Here is a 21,641-nt window from a genome sequence, read left to right as displayed (position 1 = left end):
TATTAGAAGGAGTGGTTGCAAGGTATCAGGACTGTAATGAGGAAAAGACTGGAGAGAAAGAACAGCTAGGCATATTGCCCTCTCATGGCTTGGACTTCTTTTGCTCACTTTGTTCCAGTGTCTGAAATCTAGAGTCAGACACTGAAAGTACAGGTTGTTTACATATTAATCTTTGTTCACTAGGTTTTCTTCTCTCAATTCCCTGAGGCAGTTGTACTAGGAAAATGAATGCCTTGAGTGAAGGGAATGAGGAAGATAATTCCAAAGCTTAAAATATTTGGGGAGAGGGATGCAAAAGGAAGAGCAAAGAAGTGACTAAGAGACATTTGGTGTCTGTAGATATAAAGAGAAATGTGGTGGGGGGATGCCAGAGAACATGACATTTTGAATTCTTTGCTTAATGTTGACCCCTAAGCTCAGGGAAAATGGTGAACTTCCTTTCATGTCTTTATCCTCTTTTGTCTGCTCTGAATAGAGGATTAGAAGCTGAGTTATTATAATCAGAGCTATGCCTTACCTTTGTGTTCATTAAACATTTATGAGTGATTTTGAGAACTTAATCACCATTTATATTGTTTTATGGCAAAATGTGTTCTCAGTTCCAAACAAGTGACTGACTAAAGAATATCTATAGGGAAACCTATTGCAAGTTGGGATCTGCTTGTATTATATTTAAATTGGATTGAGAAATCTGGAAAGTATGAAAGGAGAGAGTAAAGATCTTTTCTGAGACTAGAAAAACTGTTTAAATAATACAGGAATAAGTTTTAAAGAGAAAATGATGACTATTAATCCAATAGAAAGATCTGAAAAATAAATCTCTTTTTAACTGTCTGCTTAGTTTGCTAAGGTGAGTGATAGTGACATCTAAAATCATATATATATGTTCAGAGGATAATGGAGGTAATAATATTATATGTAAATAAAATTTCAAAAGAAATTTTAGAGACGCAATGTCTGGCTGAGAATTTAAATTTTCAATTGCATATATAAAAACGTAGGCCAAAATTTTGGCAAAACTATGAAATCATTATTTTTCTCCATCCCTTCTACCACTTATGTATTTAATAGTCCCTCTCCCTTTCTGCTAACCCCTCTCTGCCCTCTTGCCTCTTATCCTATAACTGCTTTCCAAAGAGTATTACTCCCAATAAAATCTATCTCAAAGTATCAGTCTGACACATAAGTCACCATTTTAAGATTAGCTGATAACATGTATATTTCATTTGGACCTTTTACGTAGACACTGTGTAGATGGGCCTACATAATTAACATAGGGTTACCTACTTTTCACTTTACCAAGTAAGAACATTACCATCAACCCTCAAAATAAAAATTACCACCTATTTTTTTTTTTTTTTTTTTTTTTTTTGCGGTATGCGGGCCTCTCACTGCCGTGGCCCCTCCCGTTGCGGAGCACAGGCTCCAGACCCGCAGGCCCAGCGGCCATGGCTCACGGGCTCAGCCGCCCCGCGGCATGCGGGATCCTCCCGGACCAGGGCACGAACCCGTGTCTCCTGCATCGGCAGGCGGACTCTCAACCACTGCGCCACCAGGGAAGCCCTACCACCTATTTTTGAAAGGTCATAATCTCAGAATAAAAGATGGTTCTTGCCAATAATACTGACCCAGATCACACCCCCCTGTGTTTATTATATTGTGCTATTTTTATTTTTCTGTGGACTGCTGAAAACTTTGTGATGATCTAGCCCTTGGGTTTTGGAAAGATATTTGAGGATTTCTGTTATAGAGCAAAGAGTGTATAGTCAGATGGTTCTGGGTTTGAGCTCTGACTCTGTTACCTGCTGACTCTGTGATCAGGGGAAAGTGCTCTGAGCTCTGAGCCCTGTTTTCCTTATCTGCAATACAGTAGTCGCGAAGATGAGAGAAGTCACACACACACACACACGCACATGCACACACATGCACGTGCCTGGTACATGTCAACATCAAGGTCTGGCCCAAGCTATAAGACTTTGTAGTTTATTTTGGCCCCAAGAACAATAACAGACTGGCTAGTATGACATTTAGTGAATGTTGCGATTTGGTCTGGGATCCTAAGTCACCAAAGAGTTTAGTCTTTACCTAATTTTTAAAACACATTTCATTAGGATAACATGCAATAGTAGGCAAGGTTGAGAAGAGGAGAGAGGAGGGTTAGAGAATGTTGGAGGTAGTCCAGAGACCTCAGCAGAAAAGAGGGTAGGAGGTCTACTAGTATGTTGAGGATTTGGTTGAGGGTAAAAGAAAATAAAATTATATGACAGGATGAGAATTATGGGCATGGGTATTTTAATTGACAGTAAATAAATAAATCAATGGTGAAGAGAGTAAAAGATGACTACGTATGGTAGACAGGACGGATCTCTGTATTTGGATCCAGATGGCATAAAATATAGCCTCAGATGGACTATTTTTAGCTGTGTGACCTTGATCTAATCACTTAATCTCTTTGATGCAATATTTTCAACTATGAAATTGAGATAGCAATACCTACTTCTCAAGATTGTTGAGAAAGCAGATGGGAAAATGAGAGAACATACTCAGTGTGATTCCTAACACATAATAAACCATCAATATTTGAATACTAAGAAAATATTTATTGTAAATATACTAGAAACCTGCTAAAATCTTTACATACGTTTTCTCATTGCTGAGGTCTTGTTTGTGAAACCTAAATACCAACTAAAAATGATTGACCAATAACTATGTTTATTTCCTTTATGGGTATTTGTTTCATCATTTAATATTGATCAATGGCTATAGATATTAACGAAATCATTACTGACAGAGACACTTTACTAGCGATATTGCCATAGGTATCTGATGTGGTTTTTCATATATATTATCTTACTCTCTACTTTGTAATCTAAGCATTTGGGGACTATATTGGTAAAGTACTTGCATATTGTTTAACTGTATGCTTAGACCTTAGATTTGTTATGAATTTCTTGTGTTTTCATTGTGATGATTTCTAACTTATGTCAGTGGCAAAACTTAATACCATTCTGCCTTCTTTGATGTACTGAATAGGGGGTTCAGTCTGCTAAAAGATGCTTAAAGAAAATGTGAGAAAAGATGGCAAAAAGAGGAATTTATTGATAAGTATTTATGGTATATGTTTCAGGAAGTTTCTTCAAGGAGACCTTTCTAGTGAAAGGTCTCCTCCTTTGAAGTAAATAATCCACTTCTAGCCAGGAATCACATGGCTTTCTTGGAGGAAGGGACCTTTGTGATCTCACTAGAGAGGGCAGGGGTGAGAGTGGTCAGGAATGAAGAGAAGGGAGAAGAGTAAGAAGCTGCCATGTACCATCCTAGATAAGGGACAGGAACCAGGTCTCCATGAGGAAAGTGACTGTGAGAAAATTCTGGAACAAAGAATTAATAACAATGTTGAAAAGTATTGATGGTCTCAATTACTATCTTACTGTATGATGAAATGCAAATTTATATCTCCAGGCTGAATTCTCTGAATTCAAGATCTGTATTTCCAACTGCCTTCCAGACATTTCCATTCATTGGTTCCACTAGCATTTCAAACTACATATGTACAAACTGGAATTCCTGTTTACTCCTTTAATTTTGCTTTACTTCTCAATTTTATTCTTTCCCTATTGGATGGCCTTAGCTTCCTTGTAAAAATTCAACCGAGCTATTCTCATGTTAGTATCACATTGTCATGATTACTTTTGCTTTCTAGTAAGTTTTGAGATTGAGAAGTCTGAGCTCTCCAACTTTGTTCTTTTTCAAAATATTTTGGCTATTCTGGGTCTTATGAGTTTCCATATAGATTTTAAGATCAGCTTGTCAGTTTTCCTGAAGAAACCAGTGATATTCTGATAGGGATTGTGTTGGGTCTGCAGATCAATTTGGGGAGAAAATGCCATCTTAAAAACATGAAGCCTGACCCATGAACATAAGATATCTTTCCACTTATATCTCATTTAATTTCTTCCAACAATGTTTTGTAGTTTTCATATTACAAGTTTTCTACTTGTTCTGTTAACATTTATTTCTTAGTATTTTTTTCTTCTTGATGCTATTGTAAGTGGAATTGTTCTAATTTTATTTTTGCATTGTTCATTGAAGTGTATAGAAATACAATAGATTTTTTTCATATTGAACACATACTCTGAAAACTTGATGAATTCATCTATTAGTTATAACAGTTTTTTTTTTCTTTTGAGGATTCTTTAGGCTTTTCTATGTAAAAGATTATATGACATACAAATAAAGATAATTTTACTTTCTTTCCGATCTTTTCTATCATTATTTTTTTATATCATTCATTCTTGCTTAATTGCCCCGCTAGAACCTCCAGTAAAACGTTGAATAGAAGTGGTGAGAATGGAAATTTTTGTCTTGTTCCTGATATTAGGGGGAAAGCATCCAATCATTCACCACTGAGTATGATATCAGCTGTGGGTTTTCATAGATGCCTTCTATCAGATTGAAACATTTCCTTCTATTCCTAGTTTGTTGAATGTTTTTATCATGCAATGGTGTTTGATTTTGTCAAATGCTTTTTCTACATCTATTAAGATGATCATATGGTTTTTAATTTTTTTATTCTATTGGTATGGTGTATTATATTAATTGATTTTCAGATGTTAAGCCAACCTCGCATTCCTGGGAAAAAAATTTTCCCCTTGGTCATGGTGTGTAATTCTTTTTGTATGTTTCTGTATTTGGTTTGCTAGTACTTTTGGAGGATTTTTGCATCCACATTCACAATATATTGGTCTGAAGTTTTATTTTCTTGTGATGCCTTTGTTTGGTTTCCAGATAAGGGCAATGCTGGCCTCATACAATAAATTGGGAAGTATTCCTCCCTATTCTATTTTTTGGAGTTGTTTGTGAAAAATTGGCAGTAATTCTTTAAACGTTTTGGTAGAATTCACCAGTGAAACATGTAGGCCTAGGTTTTTCTCTGTGGATAATTTTTTAAATTATTAATTAAATCTCTTCACTGGTTGTAGGTGTATTCAGGCTGTCTATTTCTTCTTGACTCAGTTTCATCACTTTGTATCTTTCTAGGAATTTGTCTGTTTCATCCAAATTTTCTAACTTATTGGCACATAATTGTTCATTCCTTTATAACCCATTTTATTTCTGTAAGGTTTGTAGTAATGTTTCTCTTTCATTTCTGATTTTAGTAATTTTGGTCTTTTTTTTTTACTAGGTCAGTTTAGTAAGCAGTTTGTCAATTTTCTTGACCTTTTCAAAGAACCAAATTTAGTTTTGTGGATTTTCTCAAATTGTTTATATATTCTCTACTTCATTCATTTTCACTGTAATCTTTATTATTTCATTTTTTCCTGCTTATTTTAGGATTAATTTGCTCTTTTTTCCAGTGTCTTAAGTGGAAAGTTAGGTTATTGATTTGAGTTTTTTCTTCATTTTTAATATGGGTATTTATAGCTAGAAATTTCCCTTTGAGCACTGCTTTAACTTCATCAATAAGTTCTCATATGTTGTATTTTAATTTTCATTCACCTTTAAGTATTTTCTAATTTCTCTTGTGATTTCTTCTTGTCCCACTGGTTGTTGAAAAGCATGAAGTATAATTTCCACTTATTTGTACATTTTCCAGTTTTCCTTCTGGTATTGATTTCTAGCTTTATTCCAATGTGATCAGAGAAGATATTTTGTATGATTTTAAATTTACTGAGGCTTTTGTTTTGGTCTAACATATCATCTGTACTGGACAATGTTCTACATGCACCTGAGAAGTATGTGTAGTCTTCTTTTGTTGAGTGAAGTGTTCCATAGATATCTGTTAGGTCTAGTTGGCTTATAATGCTGTTCATGTCTTTCTTTTCTAATTGCTCTTGTTGTCCAGTCGTTCTGTACATTATTGAAAGTGAAGTATTGAAGTCTCCAACTATGATTATTTCAGTTGTGGTTTTCTCCCTGCATTTTTGTCAGTTTTTTGCTTCATCCATTTTGGGGCCCTGCTGTTAGATTGTATATTCCTGGTAGAGTAACCCTTCTATCACTATAAATTATCTCTCTCTATTCCTAGTAATAATTTTTATTTGAAAAGTATTATTTTAATATGTTTTGTTGCCTGGTATTAGCATAGCCACCCTGGCTTTCTTATGGTCATTGTTTGCATGATGTATATTTTTTCCATCCTTTTACTCTCAGTCTATTTGTATCTTTGAGTACACAGTGACATCTTATTTTTTTATCCAGTCTGACAACCTTTGCAATTTGATTAGATTGTTTAATCTATTTACATTTAATATTATTGATATAATTAGATTTATATCTGCCATTTTGCTTTTATTTTCTACAGGTCTCATATCTTTTTTAGTTCCTTTTTTCCTCCTTAATGCTTCCTTTTGCTTTAATGAAGAATTTCCAGTATACCATTTAAATTTCTTTCATGAGTTTTTACTTCATTTAATTAAGTTATTTCCTTAGTGGTTGCTATAGAGCATACTATATATATATTTTAACAACATAATCTGCTTCAAAGTTTATATATAAATGTATATTATCTTTCTATATGTTATAGGTCCAAACATACAATTATATATATATAATATATATATATACGCACAGCTTTATACAGTTAATTTTAATTAATTTAAAAATCAATTAAGAGAACAAATACACATTTATACTATCTTTTATAATTACATAATTACATTTACTGGTACTCTGTTTTTTTATGTGGATTCAAAATTTCAAATAGCTGTCTGGGGTTACTTGCTGAAGCCTGAAGAATTTTCTTTAGTACTTCTTGTAAGGAAGATGCTAATGACAAATTCTCTGTTTTTGTTTATCTGGGAATGTCTTTATTTTGCCTTCATTTTTGAAAGATAGCATTGTGCAATATAGGATTCTTGGTTGAGAGTTTTTTCTTTAAGCACTCTGAAGATGTTTCCCACTACTTTCTGGCCTAACTGGTTTGGCTGACTTCCAGTGTTGTCCCCCTCTAATCCAGTCACACTGCTGCCAGAGTGATATTTCAATAACACAAATCTTAATGGGTTACTTCCTTATTTAAGACATTTAAAGATATCCCTCTTTTCTATAAATTAACACTGATCTCCCTAGAAAGGCATAGGCCCTCCATGATCTCTGTCCTTGGGCCAAATCTCTCATTCTAGCCCACGTTCTAATCATACTGAACTGCTTGAGGTTTTCCTCCTATACACAGGCTTTTTTATGCATCAGTGCTTTTGCTTCAACTGCTCTCTCTGCCTGGAAACACCCTGCCCCTCCTGTTTGGGAAACTCCTACTCAACTCTCAAGATGAAGCTCAGTCACTGCTTCCTCTAAGAACTCTTCCTTGACAATTTTGCTAGAATTGGCCATTTCCTCTTTGTTTTGCCCCACTGATCCCTGTGCAGTCTTTTAAAAGGCCACTTGTGGCACCTGGATTGTTCTTAATTACTTATCTATACATTTACCCTCAACTGTAAGAGTTGTTGAGGGCATTAATAACACCCAATATGAACTGAGTACTTACTATATAGGACAGGCATTTCACATTTTTCTCATTCATTTCCACAACTCAATGAAGTAGATACTATTTCTGCCTCCATTTTGAAGATGATTAAACTAAAACAGAAAGGTGATCCAGGTTGCCAGATGACTGCTGTTAGAGATGACATTAACACTCTCTTACTCTTGTCTACACTCTTATAAACAACAAACTTTGTGCCTTCTCATGTGTGAAGGTCCTAGTACAGATCCTGACATGTAATCATGCCCAATATATGTATGTTGAATGTGGTAGTTTGGCAATACATTAAAAAAAATAAGATTAAAACCCCAAGATTTTGAACTCCATCCATCTTTTAAATTTTTATTACTTATTATTTATTTCTCTATGGTGACTAACTATAAAATCCTTAAATAAACAGATCCAGTTCTAGTATTCTTGGGATATCTAGGAAGGAAAGAATTTAGAAGACTGTATCCTATTTTGCATCAATCATGCCTCCATATATATAGAAAGAGTGATTTAGGAGTGGAAAAGGGCTGGAACCTATAGATTTGTAAGTCACTTTACACAAAATTTAGAAAACACTGACCATGTCAAAGAATGATGGAGTTGATAGCTCCTCCCCGTCCCCCTGCCCACCCCCCCAGTTCTCAGAAACTCCTTGGTGTAATCACTGCTCTGGTATTAGTAGGCAAGGGAGAACATCTATAGGGAGAAATTAGCCATAGGTAGTGGAAGAAAGGTAAAGAAAAAAACTGGCTGGATCATTGAGGCCTTCTAGGAAAAGAAAAAGAAGGAATGAAAGCAAACAAATGTATGGGGAAGTAGCCCTTGTTAGTAAAGTTTAACCAGTATGTCATTTCGTAATGTAGCATGTGACGGCATCAGCATGGCAGAACCCCCTTTTGGATTTCACTTTGTAGTTCTGTGGGCTGCTCCACTGTAAGTTACTATCAACATTACACTGACATGTGGGTTCTTACTCTTACAGCCTGAATCAACCTAGGCCCAAGCCAACACTCAAACTTCAGTGGAGGAATTCTTCAGTAGTTTTCTCATACTATTTCATTCACTAAAACGGGTCCCCAGCCCTAGGGGTTCATGGAGAATTTCCCTGACAATCTGCATATCCAGAGACTTCTCTTCCCTTGGCACATTATTTGTGTCACAGACTGAACTAGCATGAAGAAGAACCTGAGGAATGACTAAGGAAAATAAATCCTAACACAATGTCAATGGGTGTCAATAGTAAAATTATTGGTCTGTAACTTGAGGCTTTTGTATTTTTGAGTGTGTTCATGTGCTTTACCTATAGAACTTCATTGCCTCCTTTGCTTTTTCCTTCCAGCCCTCTTTCTTCCTATTTAGAATAGGATGTAATGGCTAAGGCACCATTGGCCACCTTGAATCCTGTGGCAACCATGAGAGTGGAAGCTACCTGTTAATACTAGAGCAAAATGTCAGAAGGAACTTGGGTCCCTAATGGCCATGGACCCACCTTACCAGCTCTAAATCTGATAAACTTCAGACATTTTACATATATGAGAAAAAAAGACCCTTATGTGTTTAAGCCACAGTTATTACTGGGTCTCTCTTACTAACAGCTGAACATAATTTCTAACCAATATAGGGCTTTATAAGACAATAAGGTCATACTCATGTGTGAAATGTGTGGAATTCAGGGGGATTTATTAATAAAGATGACATGTTAGCTTTTCCTGAACTTTTGAGGTTATTTGAAAATAACATTTTCAAGGTTATTTGTCTTATTCCTTAGTATGTAAACCAGTGTTTGTGTTGGAGAGTATGAAGTAGAAGACTTCGATTGCTGAAATGACTGTCTTTGCCTTGCCCAAAACAGAGATTTCAGTGCAATTTCAGGGCCCTTCAGTATTTAAAAAGGAAATCCCCTTTGACCAGCTCTTTGACTGGATTGCTGTTTATAGGAATACTGAAGTTTAAGCAATCATTTGTTAATTATCACAACTTTTAAAGCAATTATTTGTTAATTACCATATAAGTTCCTACTATTACTGAACAGTCACTCTTTTTGAGCACCTACTATATGCCAGGCACTGTGCTAGGTATCTACATGCATTATATCACTTAATACTCTCAATAACCTGGGGAGGTTAATATCAAAAGTGCCTACTGCAGTGTCTTTTCCTTTCCATCAAAAGGAGCTCTTTAATATTTGCATTAGTTCCCTAGGCCAAATTTTTAATGACTCTGTTTTATCTAGATTACTAAAGACTTTTCCTTAATAGACACAGAAGTTCAACTGGAAAGGTTCAAAATTATTTCCTCAGGGGAATAAGGAATCGTTAAAATCAGGGGCCCTCCCCTCCCCATCCCTAAATTTATGGAGAATTAAAAACCTCTCACCAGGCCCCTTGTATTAGCTGTTAAGCCTCAGTCCTACCTGGTTGGAGGTCCATGCTTTACTGCGGGTGCTTGTGGGTGGTAGATTAGTCCAAAGACCAGGCGATGAATGGAGAATAGAAATAATAAGAGAGTGGATAATCCCACCAAGGAGAATTGGGCTATGAACAGGCTTTGACAAATAACCAAATAATCATAACTCATACTCTCACACACCTGCTCATACACGCATCTCTGGATGCCATTCTCTGAATACCTAAAATAGGAGTTGGATTTCTCAATATCTATCTTCCTGTATGTCAACACAGTGATTACAGCCACCTTACCTTAAAGAAAGACTTTGGAGAGTATACCCAGCAGATATTAGGGACTTAATAAGGGAATAACTATTGCTATTTCATAAAGGAAGTTCTGAAAGAAAATTAGCTGGCTTAGTGGTTTAAACATTGGACTGGAAGTGACAACTCATGACAGCACGTGATACTTTGAGCAATGATACCAGGGCTCTCAGTGGCCCAGAAAAGTCAGCAGGATCCACATTTTGACATTCATTTTTATGAAATAAATTTTTCTTATCATGAAGTATATCTGTGCTTCAGTTATATTACTTTCTCAGCTCTAAATTGAGGAAGATGACAGATATTTATTTATAAATTTATTTTATACAACAGAAATGGTTATTAAAAATATGTAATAGAAAATAGAATGAAAACCCTTGGACCAAAGTTGGATCCTCTGCCAACCAGACCCTAACAGGTACCTAAAGCGTTTAGCACAGTAACCTGTTTAGAGTCTGTTTTGGTTTCTTTCTTCTAGTTCAGAAAAACAAGCAATGCTAAAGTGAGAACTGTGAATAAAGAAGGTGCAGAGGCAGCGCTTGACAAAGAGTTGCACTCAGTTCTCTAACATAGTCAATTAAAGTGGTAAGATGAGGCAGGAGAGGTGAGGAGTAACCCTGTGTGCAGTGACTGGATCTGCTTACAATGACCTCCTGCAAGACGGGCATGGAAATGATATGTAATCCTCCTTGGATAAGAAGAATCTTCATGTTCTGGGTTAAAGGACTTAGCAATAAGGCCTTTGTATTTCAGCAAAAATTTCCTTCAAAGAGCCCCATAGTCAAGACCACATTCATTTTGCACAAAATCACAGACTGTGCTGGAATGCATAGATACCCAAGAGGGAATCAGTGCTTCTTTCAGGCATTCCCAGTGGGTAATTATATACTGGAAGTGCTACATCCACTCTTTTAGGCCACTGGGGGGTTCAGTTAAGCTTTGGATGATTCCTGTGCTAAAGACCAAACAATGGGATTATTGAATGAATGTTTCACTTATTTGGATGGTTCAGTATCTTGAAGACAGTATCAACCATCAGTAAATGGCACCCCAGTGGCTGAGAAGAGTCAATGGGCCTGTAGCAAACTTGCCTTGCATTCTTTTCTGCAAAAGCATTTTTCCTTCTTACTGAATACATCTGGACAATCAAAAGGAGAAAAGCCATACCTGTAGTATTCATCTCCCACAAAGAAAAGGGTCTTCTGTGCATCCTTGAGATAGATGGCAGCATCTATTCGCTGCACATATCTTGGGAACCCAAAGTCATAAATAGTCCAAGGGGAACCTTGCATTTGGAATCCTCTTGTTATCCAGTAGTGGGGTCCTGGAAACAGAAATTAAAATTTACAAAAACTCTGTACCATTTAGTGATGCTCTTCACTCGTGAGGATTTCTATGCAGGATCACAAGTAGGGCTAGTTTATCGGATATTTACCATGGCTAAAACCTAGTAGGAGATAAAAGCCTCTATTCAATTCAGTAAAAGACTTAAAACTTGCTCTGGAGGCAAAATCCCTAGTGATGCCTTAAGAAAGCAATAATATTGATACAATTATGTTTTAAATTTAACACATTCAATTTTTTCAAGATACCTTACAACTGTATAATCTCATTTCAGTGTCATATATGTATGAGAGACAAGGGGCAAGCAACTCACAAAAGGTGATTCTTGCTTAAATTGGCACCAACCTTCTACCCTTAGCCCTTAGCATCAAGAAAATACAAGTTAAAACTGATAGTTACCACTTATTGGACAACTTCCACTGGCTAGCCATTGTCATATCTTCAAGGTTGTTATTATTATAATTATTTTGCACAGAAAGAAATGAAGACTGAGAGCAGTTAGATAACTTCCCAAAGTCACTCAAATAGTAAAGGTCTGGAGACAGAGACATATTGTGTGTGTCCACCTCCTGAAGTTGCAGGCGTCTCTCCACTCCCAGCTGCTTGTCTTGCTCTCCTGAGGGTTCCATGCTGATTTTTGTGAATTAGAGGCTCTCAGTAGAGTATACCATGTCACTCAGAGCAGAGGTCCAGGGGACAGAGACTAGGTTTCTACCTTCTTGGACACTGTCACTTATCACAGTGCCTCACTAGATGACATCTTTGGCTCTGAGAAGAGTTTGATAGTCACTGTCACTCCTGTCATTGTCACAGTACAGTAGAGGGGTTTTTTATCCCCAGTCTGAGGAGGAGTGACTGGAACATGCTCTGTGATAGCTAACAAATGCTGACAGTACTAGGTGTTCCAGATGCACCAGGCACTGTACCCTGACACTTATTTCTTTGAGGGTTCTTTAGGGTACCTTTAAAGAAGTAAGCTGTGCCCCTCTCAGCCACTTCATAAGCTGCATCCACATTGGACATAAGCTGGGGGAAGAAGCTGGTGATGGTGCTGGGCCGGATCCCTGACATCAAGTGAACCTGCCGACGCCAGAAAATCCTATTGGGCAATGGAAAATAAATCAAGATCAAGGGTTGACTTAGATCTTCAATTGAACCTGGGCTGAAATATACTGCAAACCACACTTCAGAGGCCATTTCTAAATGCCTCTTGCTGTTGCCTTGTTTTTAAGGAGAACATAATTTTTTGACTTTAGTAAACTGTTTCTTCCCCCCTTTCATCCGTTTAGCTTCTCTGTAATCCTCTTTCCTTCATTTATTTAAGGATGTTCAAACATGAAAGGATAGCAAGGGTTGACATCAATAATTTATACACTTAAGCTGTGCACCTTCCTATTCCAAGTATCATTTGCTACAAATTTCCTTTTCCCCTTCTGATCTTTTAAAAATTAAAATCTCATAAAGATAAATACCATCCAGATGCACTTTATGGATATTATATAAATGAGCCAAACTTTTGTGGTTGGAAGAGGCTAATTATTTCCTGTAAAAACAGCAAAAACATTAACAATTATAAATGATGTTGCCTATGTACTTATCTATTGAAAATGTTTATATCTTTGGACCTAATGGCTACTTCAGAGAAACTCTGGTACACACACATTAACTTAAGATTTATCAACTCAACTACCCATTTATCCAGTATTATTTACATAAAATTGTGGGAGTATATAAGAGGGTACTGGGTTGAAACCTTCAATGTAAATGAAGTCCACTTTGAATTTTGGAGATGCAAATCATTCTTATAAAATATGAATAGTTTACTTGACTCCACAGAAGCTAGAATCAACACATAAAATTATTTGTGGACAGGGAAATTGTAATAAAGTTCTGACATTTAATTTTCCATGTAGTAAGTTTAGGCACTCCTTAAATCTTATGTTGAGTTTTAGTTAATTTAACAAATATTTATGGAACACCTGTCAGCAGGCACTGAGGTAGACATCAAGGATGAAGCACTGAATAAGACTCAGGCTCTGCCCTCAAGAAGCTATAATCTAGTAGTAGAGGCAGATAAGTGATTAGACAATTATAATTCAGAGCAATTTGTGCAATGAAGAGTCAAGCTCATGATGCTCTGAGAACTTAGAGTGTATCCCACAGAAGGGATGTGTCATTCCATTTAGGGAGCTGGCGTAGCCATCAAGATGAGGCACTTTAAGTTGATGACAAAATCTAAAGGAGAGCTGTATTGAGAGAGAGAAATACTTCATGTTCCTAAGCAACATCAAGAGGCAAAAGGAAAAGCACATCATGTTTTAGAAGGCTGTAAGCTGGAGTTGCAATTCCAATGCTGACTGTTATCTCCAAGCCTGTTTCATAATCTCCTTTTTTTTTAGGTTCACTAAATTTACTTTAAAAATCATAAAACATTTCTTACAAAAGAGTATTACATTCTGCGCATTGCTCTGAATAGATGCCAGGGACATATGCACTATTGTTACTTTTCCTCCGTCCCACCCCCCGCCAAATGTTACAATGACCACAAAGCAAAATGTTCACAATAATTACATGGGGGGGGATTTGTTTTTAAACCACCAACAAGGAACAAAAATTAAAATTCACTCACTCTGCTGCTGTTTCAAAATTTCAATGTTACTTTCTGTACACCCTCCCCCAACCCCCACCCCTGTTTGTAAGGAACTAAAACATTACATCTGGTAAACAGCAAAGATTTCACTGCATCTCAAATGCAGAACACCTATGAAGCAGAGGAATGTTGGCTTTTTAAACAGAAGCAGATAAAAACAAAAGATGCAGGACCCCTTCAGTTCTTCACTAGTCTTAGATAAACTTTCCAGAACACTGCTTCACACTATAAAAAAGAAAAAATATCTTGCATTATAATCCTTCAGCATCTGCATACTGCTTCACAGTGTCCTGCAGCAAATATTGTGCATTCTGTATCTGGTCCTGTGTTCCTATAATGGTAATGATCTGATCTTCGGACCCTTCTAAAGGCTCATCAATTTTGATTGAAGCTCCTGACTCATGATGGATTTGTTTAATCTACTCACCACCTTTGCCAATAACAGATCCAGCTAAATCTTTGGGAATAGTTACTTGTGTAGTAATAATAGGTCCACTAAGATTACCATATGAGCCACGACCCCCTGCATAGGAATAATCATATCCAGAGCCACCCTCTGGTTCATAATTCATCTGCCACTCTGATAGGCTCCACGTATCTATTGCAGAGTCCCAGGTTTCATCAGCATTGAAACCAGCCATGCCATCATAACGGTCTCCAGGTCTTCCTCTTCTGTCATAGGCCATTAGCTCTCCTCCTCTAGGTGGTGGTGGTGGAGGAAGAGGAAGATTCCGAGCTCTGCCACCACCCCGGACCCCTCGTCCAGGAGGAGGTGGAGGAGGGCCTCGGCGAGGGCTCATATAATCATAATCCCTTCTGGATGGAGACATGGCATGCCCACCCCGACCAGGAGGCATTCTGTCAAAACCACCTCTTCCCTACATGGGAAATCCCACGGGACATCCGGTGGCCATTGAACATAATTGTAAAACCACCATAATCATAGGTTTCATCGTAAAAATTGGGATCATAAGGCTGAGCATGTGCTTTGATGGGAGACTCTGATATAAGATCAAGGATGATCTTTATGCACTCTACAACCCTATCAGATTTTCCTCCAATAAGAACGACTCTGTCAGTGGATTGAGGACAACATTCCTGGAAAAGCTTGATTGTTTGAGTGTTCTCTCGAAGTTCTTTGATTTTAGCAGCTTTGACCCCAATAACTTCTCCAGCCAGACTCTGATGAATCAACAGTCTCAACTCACAGTCAAAGTCGCTTCCTTTATAGTGTTGGTAATTTAAGCATTCCACAGCATCAGATTCTAGCGGGACCTGGCTGGTTGCAGTGGGTGATGGCAACTGCAGGCCCTCTTCCAAGGTAGGGATGATTTTCTTCAGAATTTCTCCAATTGTTTCAATATCAGCACTGATACTCAATATGTGCTCGGGACCACTGCTGTCTGGGACTGAAACACTGGCATTGTAGTCTGTACGGAGAGCCTTAATATTTTTGCCTTCTTTTCCAATCACTGCCCTAGCATTCTTACTCTGAAACAGAATGCGTAATTCAGCCATCTCATCAGTGCTTCTAGATCTTTTAAAAGCTTGTTCCCCTTCCATATCTTCAGCAGGGCATTTACCAAATTTGCCATTGGTTTCAGTGTTGGGAAAGGTTTCCACTGACTGTTCAGTTTTCATTTTCTTGTATTAAAGAGTCACACCAATCTATTATTAACTATATCCTTGCAGGGCAGAACTGAAGTGTTCTGGGTGGGACCAACTGACACCCTAGTGCTGCAGTAGCTGGGCAAGGCTACCGTCCCTATGCCGCCGTGCCACCTCAGCCCTGTTTCATAATCTCGTAAATGCAAATAATAATAACTGGCCTATCTCCTGAGATTCTTATGAGGATCAATTGAGATAAAGCATATGAAAGTGCATTATAAACTGTAAAATTCCACTTGGCTGGATATTGTCCATTTTAAAAATTATTATTTGGGCATCTACCATAGACAATACTCAGTGTGGCAGGAGGCCATTGAGGGTACACTTCCTTTCCCCAAGCTCTACACATCACAACTTTATGTAGACCATACGTTTTAACAAATGGAAGACTGAGATCCAGGAAAGCTGATGGGCCCAAATGTCAGCAGTGGTTAGGGGCAAACAGAGCTGATTAGACTAGAGCTCTGTTGATTTTCATCACATGCCCTAACTAATCTACTTGCTCCTCCTCAGCCTGTGACCTCTGGTTTTTCTCTGTTTATAACTTGACCCCTTACCCAATGAGACCTAACTTTTGCTGAAGGCCAGAGGGACTGCTTTCCCCCTCTCCCTTCTCTTCACTATCACAGAAAGAGCACAGGTTTGGGTATCCAGAAGAATAAGGTAATGAAAAGAGAAAAAGAGATCATGTCAACAGTCCATAATCTCATCTTTGATAAGGAGGACAAAACAATGCATTAACTGGGAACCTGATGAAGAATCCAAAAAACAAGTGTTTTCCAATTAATTCAGTTTAATACATACTTCTGAAATGAGGACTTTGCTCAAGTCACTGTGCTAGATTCTCACTAAGGCACAAAGCGTGACTTTCAGGCAATTATAATAGTGGGGATGAAGAAATGAGAAAAGTGGGCAGGGGGAGCAATGCTACTGGAGTCTAGTGAAGACAAGGGATGACATTTTAGTTTACATCCTACAATGCGCAGGACAGCCCAACATGACAAAGACTTGTCTAGCTCAAAATATCAGTACGTGCCAAAGTTAAGAAACCTTAGTTAAAACATTTATGACATATTAGAATGTATACACTGTATGTATAAGTAGTAATAAACACTACCTATGTGTGATACTTGTGTAAAATATCACAAATTCCAAAAGAATCTGTACTCATGAAAAATTTCAGTACATTAATGAAGAAAAATTATGTCTGCTGGGTAATAAAGCAATAGAACACATATTCAGAGGATTTACAAACTTAGAACTATAGGTAACAATAATTAGTAAATTAAAATTGACAAAAAATGTATAGCAAATAACCTCCTAATACAGCTGTAAATGGATTTAAAATATAAGCAAAATGAAAATCTATAAAACTGTTGGAAAGGAACAGCTGAAGGGGTATGTAAAAAGGTATTCTATGTAAATGGAAATCAGAATAAAGCTGGAGTAGCAATACTCATATGAGAAAAAATAGACTTTAAAATAAAGACTGTTACAAGAGACAAAGAAGACACTATGTAATGATTAAGGGATCAATCCAAGAAGAAGATATAACAATTGTAAATATATATGAACCCAACATGGGAGCACCTCAATATATAAGGCAAATGTTAACAGACCTAAAAGGAGAAATTGACAATAACACAATAATAATGGGGGACTTTAATGCCCCATTTATGTCAATGGACAGATCATCCAGACAGAAACCCATAATGAAACACAGGCTTTAAATGACACATTAATGACAGATTAACTTAACTGATATTTATAGAGCATTCCATCCAAAAGCAATCAGAATACACATTCTTTTCCAGTGCACATGGAACATTCTCCAGAACACATCACATGCTGGGCCACAAAGCAAGCCTCAGTAAATTTAAGAAAATTGAAATCATATCAAGCATCTTTTCCTACCACAATGCTATGAGATTAGAAATCAACTAAAAAAACACAAACACGTGGAGGCTAAACAATATGCTACTAAACAACCAATGGATCACTGAAGAAATCAAAGAGGAAATCAAAAAAATACCTAAGACAAATGAAAATGAAAACATGATGATCCAAACCCTGTGGGACTCAGCAAAAGCAGTTCTAAGAGGGAGGTTTATAGTGATACACGCTTACTTCAGGAAATGAGAAAAATCTCAAATAAACAACCTAACCTTACACCTAAAGTAACTATAGAAAGAAGAACAAACAAAGCTCAAAGTTAGTAGAAGGAAAGAAATCATTAAGATCAGAGCGGAAGTAAATGAAATAGAAAGGAAGAAAACAATAACAAAGATCAATGAAACTAAAAGCTTGTTCTTTGAAAAGATCAACAAAATTGATAACCCTTTAGCCAGACTCATTAAGAAAAAAAAGGGAGAGGGCCCAAATCAATAAAATTAGAAATGAAAAAGGAGATGTTACAACTGACACCACAGAAATACAAAGGATCATGAGAGACAAGCAACTATATGCTGATAAAATGGACAACCTAGAAGAAATGGACAAATTCTTAGAAATGTACAATCTCCCAAGGCTGAACCAGGAAGAAATAGAAAATATGAACAGATCAATCACAAGTACTGGAATTGAATCTGTGATTTAAAAACTCTCAACAAATAGAAGTCCAGGATCACAGGTGAATGACTTCACGGGTGAATTCTACCAAACATTAAGAGAAGAGTTAACACCTATCCTGAAACTATTCCAAATAATTGCAGAGGAAGGAACACTTCTGAACTCATTCTATGAGGCCACAATCACCCTGATACCAAAATGAGTAAAAGATAGCACACAAAAAAGAAAATTATAGACCAATATCATTGATTAACATAGATGCAAAAGTCCTCAACAAAATACTAGCAAACTGAATCCAACAATACATTCAAAGGATCATACACCATGATAAAGTGGGATTTATCCCTGCGGTGCAGGTATTTTTTAATATCTGCAATTAATCAGTGTGATACACCACATTAACAAATTGAAGAATAAAAATCATATGATCAACAGATGCAGATAAAGCTTTTGATAAAATTCCACATCCATTTATGATAAAAGTCCTCCAGAAAGTGGGCATAGAGGGAACCTCAACATAAAAAAGGCCTTATATGACAAACCCACAGCTAATAACATCATACTCAACAGTGAAAAGCTGAAAACATTTCCTCTAAGATCAGGAACAACACAAGGATGCCCACTCTTGCCACTTTTATTTAACATAGTTTTGGAAGTCCTAGCCACAGCAGAGAAGAAAAAGAAATAAAAGGAATTTCAAACTGGAAAGGAAGTAAAATGGTCACTGTTTGCATATGACATGATACTATACATAGAAAATCCTAAAGACACTACCAGAAAATTATTAGAGCTCATCAATAAATTTGGTAAAGTTGCAGGATACAAAAATAATACATAGAAATCTCTTGCATTCCTATACACTAACAACAAAACCTCAGGAAGAGCAATTAAGGAAACACTCCCATTTACCATCACATCAAAAAGAATAAAATACCTAGGAATAAACCTACCTAAGGCAGCAAAGACTTGTACTCCAAAAACTGTAAGACACTGATAAAAGAAATCAAAGATGATACAAACAGATGGAAAGATATATGATGTTCTTGGATTGGAAGAATCAATATTGTCAAAATGACTATAATACCCAAGGCAATCTACAGATTCAATGCAATCCCTATCAAATTACAATGACATTTTTCATAGAATTAGAACAAAAGAATTTAAAAATTTTTATGGAAACACAAAAGACCCAAATAGCCAAAGCAATCTTGAGAAAGAAAAACAGAACTGGAGGAATCAGACTCCCTGACTTCAGACTATACTACAAAGCTACAGTAATGCTACTGTTACCAAAACAGAAATATAGATCAATGGAACAGGATAGGAAGCCCAGAAATAAACCCATGCACCTATGGTCACCTTATCTTTGATAAAGGAGGCAAGAATTTACAATGGAGAAAAGACAGTCTCTTTAATAAGTGATGTTTCAAAAACTGGACAGCTACATGTAAAAGAATGAAATTAGAACATTCTTTAACACCACACACAAAAATAAACTCAAAATCGATTAAAGGCCTAAATGTAAGACTAGATACTATAAAACTCTTAGAGGAAAACATAGGCAGAACACTCTTTGACATAAGTTGCAGCAATATGTTTTTGGATACATCTCCTAGAGTAACAGAAATAAAGACAAAAATAAACATATGGGACCTAATTAAATTTAAAAGCTTTTGCACAGCAAAGAAAACCATAAACAGAATGAAAAGACAACCTACAGAATGGGAGAAAATATTTGCAAGTGATGTGACTGACAAGGGATTAACCTCCAAAATATACAAGTATTTCAATATTAAAAAAACAACCCAATCAAAAAATGGGCAGAAGATCTAAATAGACATTTCTCCAAAGAAGACATATAGATGGCCAAAAGACACATGAAAAGATGCTCAACTTCACTAATAATTTGAGAAATGTAAATCAAAACTACAATGTGGTATGACCTCACACTGGTCAGAATGGCCATCATCAAAAAGTCTACAAATAATAAATGCTGGAGAAGGTTTTGAGAAAAGGAACCCTCCTACTACACTGGTGGGAATATAAACTGGTACAGCCACTATGGAGAATAGTATGGAGGTTCCTTAAAAAATAGAGCTACGTGTGATCCTGCAATCCCACTCTTGGGCATATATCTGGAGAAATCCATGATTTGAAATGATACATGCACCCAATGTTTATTGCAGCACTATTTTCAATAGCCAAGACACTGAAGCAATGTAAATGTCCATGGACAGATGCATGGATAAAGAAGATGTTGTATATATATATATATATAATGGAATATTACCCAGCCATAAAAAAGAATGAAATAATGCCATTTGCAGCAACATGGATGAACCCAGAGGTGATCACATAAGTGAAGTAAGCCAGATGGATAAAGGCAAATATCATATGATATCATTTATATGTGGAATCTAAAAAATGATACAAATGAACTTATATACAAAATAGAAATAGACCCACAGACAGAAAACAAACTTATGGTTATCAAAAGGGAAGGTGAAGAGGGATAAATTAAGAGTTTTGGATTAACATATACACACTACTATATATAAAACAGATAACCAACAAGGACCTACTGTATAGCACTGGGAACTATACTCAAATTTTTGTAATAACCTATAAGAGAAAAGAATCTGAAAAAGAATAGATATACATGTGTGTATAGTTGAATCACTTTGCTGTACAACTGAAACTAACACAACATTGTAAATCAACTATACATCAATTAAAAAAACAGCTGCAGGATGTATTGGAACTAGTAATGAAAATAAATGTCATATCAACAGTTTGTAATCTGCTCTTTGATAAGGAGGGGAAAACAATGGAGTTTATTGATATTATAGACCAGCTGATAGATATTTAACTTCACTGTTTATCTTTGTGTAGCCAGGAGCCACTGCTGTGCCTGGCAGATAGTCAGGGCTCAATAAATATCTGTTGGCTAGATAAATGGGTGTCAGAGGGTTGTGTGGAACTCATCTAATCATCAGTATTCATATTCTCTGAAATTTTCATTCTCTTTTACTAAAGAACAGCAATTAAATCATTAAGTTTGAGATTAAGTCACTGGTAACATTCTTGAACCTCTTTGCCAGTCCTGTGAGCTCCTTGGGGCAAGGTCATGTATTATTCACCTATGTATTCTCAGGCTTAGCAAGTGCCTGGCACATCTGGGACTTGATTCAGACTTGTTGAACTTTTCTTTTTTTGTTTTACCCCACTG

At 36.5% G+C, this 21,641-nt stretch overlaps 1 protein-coding gene and 1 pseudogene across 1 annotated transcript in view; both read right to left on the bottom strand.

Annotated features, from left to right (window-relative positions):
* Nucleotides 1–21,641, bottom strand: part of LOC131760117 (matrix metalloproteinase-20) — a 47,697-nt gene that overhangs the window by 2,569 nt on the left and 23,487 nt on the right. Inside the window, 2 exon segments of the mRNA XM_059069909.2 lie at nucleotides 11,350–11,506; nucleotides 12,489–12,625. Coding sequence (XP_058925892.1) covers nucleotides 11,350–11,506; nucleotides 12,489–12,625 — 294 coding nt within the window.
* LOC131760115 (heterogeneous nuclear ribonucleoprotein K pseudogene) lies at nucleotides 14,428–15,817 on the bottom strand (annotated as a pseudogene).

The sequence above is a fragment of the Kogia breviceps genome, chromosome 7 (genome assembly GCF_026419965.1).
Source record: "Kogia breviceps isolate mKogBre1 chromosome 7, mKogBre1 haplotype 1, whole genome shotgun sequence".
Classification (NCBI taxonomy): Eukaryota; Metazoa; Chordata; class Mammalia; order Artiodactyla; family Physeteridae; genus Kogia; species Kogia breviceps.
This window is presented reverse-complemented; position numbering and strand designations above follow the sequence as displayed.